Source organism: Malaya genurostris, chromosome 2, assembly GCF_030247185.1.
Source record: "Malaya genurostris strain Urasoe2022 chromosome 2, Malgen_1.1, whole genome shotgun sequence".
NCBI classification, from domain to species: domain Eukaryota; kingdom Metazoa; phylum Arthropoda; class Insecta; order Diptera; family Culicidae; genus Malaya; species Malaya genurostris.
Genome location: NC_080571.1, coordinates 127,736,210 through 127,746,471, shown reverse-complemented (window position 1 = coordinate 127,746,471; position 10,262 = coordinate 127,736,210). Strand labels below are relative to the sequence as shown.

Genomic DNA, 10,262 nt, shown 5'->3' with positions numbered 1-10,262 from the left:
TGTGTTAGTATAGTTCACCCTCAAGGATTATGTGGTCCTTTCTGATCTCTGATGGAATCTTTTCTCACTCACACCAAACATAGCGATGCTGTGGATAATTTTGAATCTGACACTTTGTTGCGTGTCGATCCTCGCGAATGCAATAATGGGATGGAGTAAGCACAGTATCGTACTACTCTGAAAGTTATATATTGATCCTGCTCTAGCGTGGTAAAAGCTTCTAGGAGCTTTCAGAGAGCGCGAGAGACTTGAATGCAACACGAGAGACGCGGTAATAATGTGGAGAGTTTTGTGAGTTTCGCAGTCTTGGCGCGTAAAATTTTATAAGAAACACGTGGTTGTATTGAGAGAGCTAATCGAGAGCAACAAACAAATCCGAATGACCAGTGTCATGCTTGGTTGGTACGTTCGTTCTTCGTAACACTCATGCAGTTGAACAGAATGCTTTCTCGTGATCATGCTTCGGAATTGCTACCAAAATGATCTCCAGTAACAAAGCATTACATAGGTATGCGAATTTGTTGCTTCTTCTGCTTTGTGTTGGGGTAAGGTAAAGAAAAATCTTTGTCACCTTCTCTCACGCATACTCCTTTTCAATGTTAAGTCGGTGGCATGCTAGTTTTATGCTATGTACTTTAGGCAGCTGGACGCACCATTTTACTGCTCTGTGATAGAAGCTTGGACTTCGACAAGCGAAAGTCAGGCAGTCGGACCGGTGTGCACACTGGGCTTGCTGTGTTAGTGTGCATACTGGGTATCCTTCTCTTACTCTTTCGTTGATTTTACTGTACATAAGACATACTGGCCACTCTTTTATGTATACCCAGCGACCAGACCGTAAGATGATGCGATGCGATGCGATGCGATATTGAAGGGGGAGGAAATGTGTGCATGATAGAAAGAGTAAGTGGATGCGAGTGTGTGTAGAGATGGAGAAGATTAAACATATTTTCGCCTAAATTGTTTGGAGACGTCCAGTTGTTGAGCCGTTGGGTTCTATTTGTTTCGAAGTTATATTTAGGTTTCATTTGACAACGCGTCTTCGACCAAAGCGAACGTGAATTAGTTTTCTTTACGTTTCTACTAGCACTAAGCACTAGTTTGGTTCAGGGTTTTGGCAATAATGTGAATATAGAGAGAAGGATCGCTTGGACACTGCATTCAGTCAAAATTACTCGCGACAGTGGCGTGCTGTGTTCCCATAGTGATAATTAAAATTTATTGTTATTCTATGTAAATTATGGTGAAAACAGACTGTTGTTAAATTTTTTCTATGATTTTAAACTTTGTTTTGTATAAACATTTTCGGTTGCCTTCTGGTAAATGTTGAGTTAATTAGTGAGATTTGTGAAATTTTGTGGAACACGAACATCTGATAAAAGTTGAACTCATTCATACTGAAATGAGACAAGCTGAACAGTGAAAATAATGGAGCGTATATGCTAACAATGTAGTTGTGCGCTGATAGTTTTTGATCAAGTCAAGCAAAAGAGAAAAAAAAACTGAACGCATTAATGACAGTGTATCGTGTGTTGTGTTTTTCGAGTTATGGCAAGTAATGGGGGGACTCTACATGGGGTTCCCCAAACGCAGCAAAGTTTAGGTGGACACCACAGCTGCTCTCACTGTGGACTCTACTTTGAGAGTTCCTCATCATTACAAGTGCATATGCACTATCACCATGAGACGATGAACCGTTGGAGCTCATCAGCAGTTGGCAGTTTACCCAGTTCAACAACATCGTCGACACCAACCTCTGATACGGAAAATAATAATCAACCATCGTTGAAGTCACACATTAAATCAACATCACCGCACCAAACCATCGCGGCAGCCGCGGATTCGAGTGACAACCAGCCATCCACGCCGCAGCCACCATCACTTCCAGAGCCAGGTACGCCACAAAGTTTCTCTGGCGGTGCTTCGCCATATCAACAACCAACAACTATTATTGCTCCACCAGAGATGCATTACCCTACCTATATTCATGGGTATGATCCTTACTATCACCCAACAAGTATTGATTACGGAAATCCGCTGCCTCCTCCTCATCACAATAGTCAAACCCAACCAGAGTACAAAGCAGTGCCTTCCGCCAGATATCATCCATATAGTAACAATAACCACAACAACGGAAATCATCATCATGTATCTGCATTAAGTACGCACAATAGCCCAACAAATAATGCAATACCGCTCAACAATGCTGGATTAAGCCCGCAGGTTGTCAGTTCTTCCAGCAGTACTCAAAATCCAACAACACAAGCATCAACAACAGTAGCATCTTCAACAACAACTTCGTCGCCGCAACACAGCACTACTCATATTCCACCTACACCTTCGCCATCTCCAATTCAGTGTGAAAAATGTGGAATGGTATGTGACACCGACGAAGCACTCACTGAACATGATGCATCAGTTCATCAATCTCAACAGCAACAAACACCGTCGCAACAATCTTCTGAGGGAAGCAGTATGAATCGAAACGAGGATTCAGATATGCACGGTGGCTATCCTTACAGTGGTAATCCTCCACCATTTATAAAAGAAGAACCACCCGCATCCGATATTCTAGATTTAGATTCTCAGAAAATGGTTTACCCGCCGGAACATGTACTACCTCCAATGAACTCATTACATCCATCGCAATCAATGCAACGTCATCCCATGATGTGGCCCCATGATCCACATAATTTTATGCCACCACATCACCCACACGATTTGAAAGCACCATATTATCATCCTCAAATAAAATCAGAATATTCCACAACCCCATCGATCAAAAGTGATTATCCGCAGCACGCGGCAATGCATGTGAAACAAGAATATGCTTCGATTGTGGCACCTGCACCTATCAAAAATGATTACAACATTCCACCGACGTTACCGCCAGCTGCATCGCAACCTAATCAATCAGTAAAACCTTTCACTGAAGAATGTGAGAGTAATCAATTGGCTACGAGTCCATCGGATTTTCCAAGCACTACGACGCCTCAAGAAAATAATTCGCAGTTCAGAAACTTTGAGCCTCCGACTTCATCGCTTCCCAACAGCGCATTACCTTCGAAAGGTACCGCGTGGAAGTCTAATGAGGCTAGACGACCAAAAACTTATAATTGCACTGCTTGTAATAAATGGTTTACGAGTTCCGGCCATTTGAAACGGCACTACAATACTACATTGCATAAAAACGCCGTAAAATCCAGTGGCCAACCGGACCCCGCGACATTACCAATTAGTGTTCACCATCACCCTGGACGTGATCCCAATTATGCTACTAAAGGAAGAAGAGGAACAGCGGCACAAATACAACAACCTATACAACAACCGGTTCCACCACCTGACCCTCCTAGAAGCCCAGACTATGGTTCTCAATATAATGCATCGGGGTTTACAACCCCTTCTGGGCATCAGATTACCTCGAATCAGGGGTTTCACCAGTACAATTCCAATATTCAAACCACCTCGTCAACGGTTCCCCCAAACGGGGTAGCAGGTCCCTCCGTCCAAGCCTCCCAACCGAGGGGCCTGCAGATCTTCTCGAACAGCAACATGGAAACGTTGCAGCAGCAGGAGCAAACGGAACAAATGCCTATTATCACCACCACCACCACCACCAGCATTCCATCGCCGTTGCACAGTCAACACATCATCAATACAACGGCACAATACCCCACCACCAACCCTTTAACTATCAACATCAGCATCCCATCATTCCAAACCATCCTGCCGGAGGCACCGAGTTATCACCATATTATTGGTAATCATAATGTACCGAGCAATGCAAATGAAATGGTTTCCAATGATCAATATTTTCCAATCAATGGTTATGATACCGGAATAACCGAGGAGACATCCATAGCATCAACTGTAACTCCGATCTCATCGGGGTTTCCTCGATATCCGGGGGGCGCCGAAATGTATCAAGGCGATACGGCGCCCCCCTTTTCACCGAATGTACCGGAGCAATATCATCAAACTTGCACACTTTATAGCGAACTCCGCACACCGACTCCACAAATGGCCGCCATAGCTCCGTCACTTTCGCCGGCGCCATGCTCACCAAGGGTTACATCGACTGGTACAACTCTGCCGGCGGAGAATCGTTCCAGCGAAATTCATCGATGCGACGAATGTGACAAGGTTTTCAATAAGGCATGCTATTTAACGCAACACAATAAAACTTTCCATTCGGGCGATAAACCATTTAAGTGTCATCGATGTGGAAAACGTTTTCCTTGTGATCAATCGCACGAGGAACATCTCGCGAAGCACGGGGGAGAGAAACCTTTCAAGTGTGAACTTTGTCCGAAGCAGTTCAACCACAAGACGGATCTACGTCGGCATATGTGTCTGCACAGTGGTTCCAAGCCGTATGTTTGTGAACAGTGCGGAAAAGGTTTCATTCGCAAGGATCACATGCTGAAACACTGCGAGACACATAGAAAGAAAACCGGCTCGGGATTGAAAAAAACGGTGTTCGGGAAAATTGGGTCGCGAGGTCAATCCAAAGCAGTATTTATGGACGATGAATGACAGTGGGCTTTGATCCGTTGTCTGACGCCGGAACCTTGAGGGCCACTATCACTACTGATAGTTGACGACGGATAATGGGAAAGATCATCGGCCGAATCGGTAATGTTTACAATTCTCAATATTATTTTAATTGCTTAGTTTTACACAAAATGTTTTTCGTTTGATCCATGATTCCTATCACAAGAAACATAGTTACCTACGTAGATTATCTTACCAAAATCAGGTGCAGTATTCTACCTCAACAAAAATTGCAAATTGCAAAACATGAAACAATCTGATACATAGCCAATCACTAGTTTAATTGAATATATTGAAATAGCTTAAGTCAACACACAAACCTACCTCAATAATTATTACATACTCTTCTTATTGTGAGACAAATTTTGCAAAATTTGTCACAGAATAAGTAAAACAATTGAACAAAGTTATACATTAAAAAATGATATTTACAATTGAAACTAAACTGATGACGCAACTAAAGCAAATATAATAGGTGTATTAAATATATGAATCCAAAAAAGAGTGTATCTGAAAACGAAGGTTCAAATTTGAAGGAAAATATTTTGAATATTATTTTAAAGCAATACTATGGAATAAATCGAAACAACAACCGAATAATTGCAGAACCTAGCAAGTAACTCACGAAAAGCTACCATCACAGAAAAAAGCTCCGTATCTGTATAATCTCGTTGTGTCTGTAGTTTGAACGAAATGCTAATTACTCTTAGCTTACGATAATTAACAATCCAAGATGTACAAATATGAACAGCGGTAAATCCGTTCGATGTAATAAACTGGAATAAAACTATATACGAGATTCATTTCTGTTGTTGAAAAATGAAGGAGAGAATATTATTATAGACAGTTCTATTCGTGTTGGTAAACTTCAAAAAATAAACATGAAAACACGGACGCTCATAGTGAAAAATATGTATGCTAAAGCGAAACTGCAGAGCATACAAAACATGTCTACGTACCGAAACTGTATTATCAAATGGTTGTGTTAGATTAATTAATTACCTATTATTGAGGATTATAAGCTTTACTTTTGCGTTGATTTCAATACCTGCCAATTTCATCGAATGCCGTTCTCACATGCTCCAACCTTAGCGCTCCTCAATTTCCGTCCCACAACGACAATGTTCAGCAATCATTAGTTCTTACCACCTTCGCCACAAACCTGAAACACGCTCACATTTCCGTCGGGTGGCTTCAATTGATTGGTCGCGCGAGTGACTGGAGTGGATTTCCCGCCGTTTATGTCTCCCCTCAGACGGTCGGCGTGTTATGAGCCGTTCTTCCATTATTATCTCCCCCTGTACAACATTAGCTATCAACAGCGAGTTGCGTTTTCGGAAGTGATAGAATCACTTTGCCTCTTTCGTTCTAGTGCTTTATCCTTCACCGGTGTTAGATGATTATTATCTGCTTTATGAGGTATTTAATTTATGATCTTCCAATCCACAAGTTGTGACTTCGTTATTCCATGTTTTATGTATTCAAGGTTATCAAGCTATGAGGACTCAATATCTATCCAAAACAAATGACTTTTTAGTTACCGTTTCACATTCGTTTTTTTTTTGTTTTTTGATTGTTAATTGCATTTGCACATGCATCAATATGTCGTTGAAACATTAGTATTTTGTTTTAATTGCGCCTACCATATATTCAAACTTTGTGCCAAACTTTCATTGTTTGAAGTTGATATTTCAAGCAGAAGCAAGTTGAACAGATTTGTATTTTGTCGTGCATTGAAAAATGTCTGAATTATACCTTCAGAAATTTGAGTGCACCATTAACGGGTGCAAGCCGAATATACGATTGTATATCGAATAGTAACAAAACTGGTGAGAATTATGAAATTAAGGAAAAACATAGGAAAATATAAATTATGTTGTCGACTCAATTTCGCCATATCAGATTTGGAACAATAATAATATCAGAGAAAGCCATAAGTTTTGCAATAAAAAGATAAGAGCAACATATCCAATTTTTATGAAACGAAAGAAAATTTAGCGAATTCCAGTTATGTTCATTATAATAGCTACATATCCATCTTGTGTTATAATGTTTGTCGACAAAACGAGAAGAATTTGGATAACATAAATCATTTCTAAAACGTTGTAACCATTGAATGTGTATTTGATAAAACATGTAAGCCAATAACAAAACGTCACACACAGTAAATAGCAACATGCATAAGAGTACTAGTGTAGAAACGAATAACATGTGGTATTGATAGTACGACAGTCTAACAATTGCTCAAGTAAGTTTTGTTGCATCATTTTGATTGTTCTTCCTGTTTAGTTAGTCGTTACATCTATTTACTAGAACTGGATTCAGTCGCATTGAACAAATTGAAATGTGCAGTTCGTAGAGGCGCTGTGCTTTGAATTACGTTGCCATCCTTATTTTCCAAGCAGTACCACTAGCGAATAAGAATGTTATAATTTTCAGCTCAACTGAAAAATAAAAATAGTTGAGGTATTTAATTTGTGTATAAACAAGTCTAGATTTATTGTACGATGAGAGTAATAGAATGAGATTATGTTTATCACTTGATATAAAATCGGACAAAAACAGTAAAAACGTATGTGAATTTTAATGAGAAATGGAAGGTTTAAATTATATGGAAAAAATAAAAGTGATTGAAAATATAATACATGTTTTATTATGACTATTTCGACAAGGCCCTAATCTCGTAACGACTCCTAATGGTAAGTATGTAAAGGTCCTGTTTCATACGTTTTTCAACGAAAATTTCTGTCGCGTGAAAATTGCGTCCGGGGTTGCCGGATTAATTCCTTAGGGTGCTGGTACTACAAACCAGTTATCGTATGTTCGAGCCCTGACCTAGAAAGACCCTTAGTGTCAGTAGGATCATAGCACTAGCCTTACAATGGTTCTGTACGCTAGAAATCGCTTGCGAAGTCTATTGAAACAGAAAATCAGAAAAGATGGTAAAATCAGGATCAATTTGATTCGAAAACTCTGCACACGTCTTGAGTATGGTAAACCATTTATGTTATTCAGATAGAGAGACCAATTTGTAATCGGCGAATATATGTTTGGCGTGTACTGTCTTCATATCCTAACTTGGAAACTATTATTTATTCCGAAATAATGTAAAATATTCGCATTTATTATTATTTGCAATATTTTTACTTGTCAAAGAAAAAAGTTTTTAATCAATTTTATTTGTTTAAGAAAAAAAATTTATATCTATTTAATTTGATTATAGCTTTTTTGAAAATTATTATGTTACAGCAATGTTATTTTGGAGGCTTTTTGCCTTTCTCATATAGAAAGGCTATATAATCACCCGACTTTTGAACCGAGTCCTAATGTCATATACACTTCGACTCAGCTCGACGAGCTGAACAAATGCCTCTCTCTCTCTCTCTCTCTCTCTCTCTGTGTGTGTGTGTGTGTGTGTGTGTGTGTGTGTGTGACAAATATTGTCACTCACTCACATCTCCTCGGAGATGACTAAACCGATTTTCACAAACTTAGATTCAAATGAAACGTCTCACGGCCCCATACAAAGTTTCTGAATTTTATTTGGATCCGACTTCCGGTTCCGCAATTACAGGGTGATATGCACCAAAAATGTGAAAATAATGTCACTAACTTTTCTCGGAGATGGCTAAATCGATTTCCACAAACTTAGATTCAAATGAGAGGTCTCATAGTCCCATACAAAGTTCCTGAATATCATTTAGATCCGACTTCAGCTTCCGGAATCGCAGGGTGATATGCAACAAAAATGTGAAAATAATGCATTAAAATGAAAATAATGTCACTCACTTTTCTCGGAGATGGCAGAACCGATTTTCACAAACTTAGATTCATATTAAAGATCTTATGGTCTCAGACAAAGTTCCGGAATTTCATTTGGATCCAACTTCCGGTTCCAGAATTAGAAGGTGATATGCATAAAAATGTGAAAATAATGCACATAAAATGTGAAATGTGTCACTCACTTTTCTCAAAGATGGAAGTTCTTAATATGTCATAAAAATATCCTAATTTTTATTGGGATCAAACCCCTGGTTTCAGAGATATCGTGCTCAGTATGAAAACGTCAATTTCAGGAATACTTTGTTCCTAAGCTACCTCTTTATATTGGCTAGTGATTTTCTCTAATTTGCAGACCATGAGACTCTGAAACCAAATAAACCATTGATAGTCTAAAAAATGATTTGCTAAATTTTTTCCAAGTCCGACTACCTGTATTCAAAACGTCATAGAGAACCGGAAATAAATTTGTAGTTCATGTTAGTGTATGGTTGAATGAACCGAATGTCACTATGCCGATAACCAGCTTTCGGTTCCGGAAGTACCGGCAATAATAATCAAATATGATAAAATGGAGCTCACTTTACTTTCTCACATATGACTGAATAGATTTTCACTAGCTTAAATTCAAATGTAGTGTATCAATGTAGTAGTATTATGAAACAGAAATCTTCAAAACTGTTTTCTGAAATTTTCAAATTGTAGTGTTCCGGGGAATTTCTGCTGTAATATACAAGAAAAAGTGAAAATGAGAAAGGCATCATTACACCACTAGGTGAAGTAAAACAGGTTTTTTCAAATTTAAATGTTCAATATAAAAAAAATTATTTCAATTATAGCATATCATCCTACAGCTCAAAACCAATAAATACGTTGATGATTACGTTTCTCCTAGCAGTAGCGATATTCAAGGTGTTTAGACAAGCACTTAGATTTTTCTTGAATTGTGCATTTTTAACAACAAAATTTTAAGGGGAAAGATTATCCACCCAAAACTGCGGAATATCTTTGACACTTTGACAATTTGTTTGAACATCCTTGGAATACATTGGCAGAGCGTCATTTCATTGGTGTTATCTTAAAAAGAATTTGATATCATAGTACACTTGCACACAATAATAATCCGCAATAATAATGAATAATGGACAACCGATATTTAGTTCTAAAGGAATCGAACATAAAATTTACAATAATTTCTAATAATAGGTTGAAAAAGTTTTTACAAATTTGGAATTATGTTAAATCATTTATTGATACGAAAATAAATAAATTAAATAAAGGATATAAAAGCAAATCATTTCTAAGACAACATTACAAACAAACTGTTCTATAGGACAATGAAGATCAATGACACGTTGATGATATATGATATAAACTAACCGTTTTAACTTCCAGATACAATAAGTGGTAAAGCCAAAGTGAATCTGTTCAGCCATCAATGATCAAATTCTGCGAATCCCAGAACCGATAGTCGGGTATTAATAAAACTAAATAGCTGATGATGAGAGCATTGGACTTCTAGTTATGAATTGAAGTTTAATGAAATCAGTGCAGTCATCTTTAAGAATTCGAGTTATTTGATTACTACTTCCGAGGCAGTCTGTTGAAACAGAAAGGCCAAATTCCACAAAAGGAATGTAATGCCAGGACTTTGCTTTACTTCCGAGGCATAGTCGCATTGTATAAAAATTCCATCACTCAAAAATATATGCAAACAAAAATATTTAAGTTTCCTAAAAATCCTTCAACTTTCTTGTGTCAGGACATGTTTTAACTAAAATATGAAGGCCACGATTACATGCCTCAATTTTTCTTATCACGGATCCCTTTGGAGTTATCGTGGATCACCGCGGTTCCTCACATGTAAAATTATTGTTGTATACTTGACATATCATATTTTTATTAAATTACGGGAATTACATGGTACA

At 38.2% G+C, this 10,262-nt stretch overlaps 1 protein-coding gene across 1 annotated transcript; it reads left to right on the top strand.

Annotated features, from left to right (window-relative positions):
• The first annotated feature begins 872 nt into the window (after positions 1-872).
• LOC131429544 (mucin-2-like) lies at positions 873-7,196 on the top strand. Its single transcript, XM_058593734.1, has one exon. The coding sequence runs from the start codon at positions 1,549-1,551 to the stop codon at positions 4,534-4,536; it is 2,988 nt and encodes a 995-aa protein (XP_058449717.1). The 5' UTR covers positions 873-1,548; the 3' UTR covers positions 4,537-7,196.
• Positions 7,197-10,262: the final 3,066 nt, after the last annotated feature.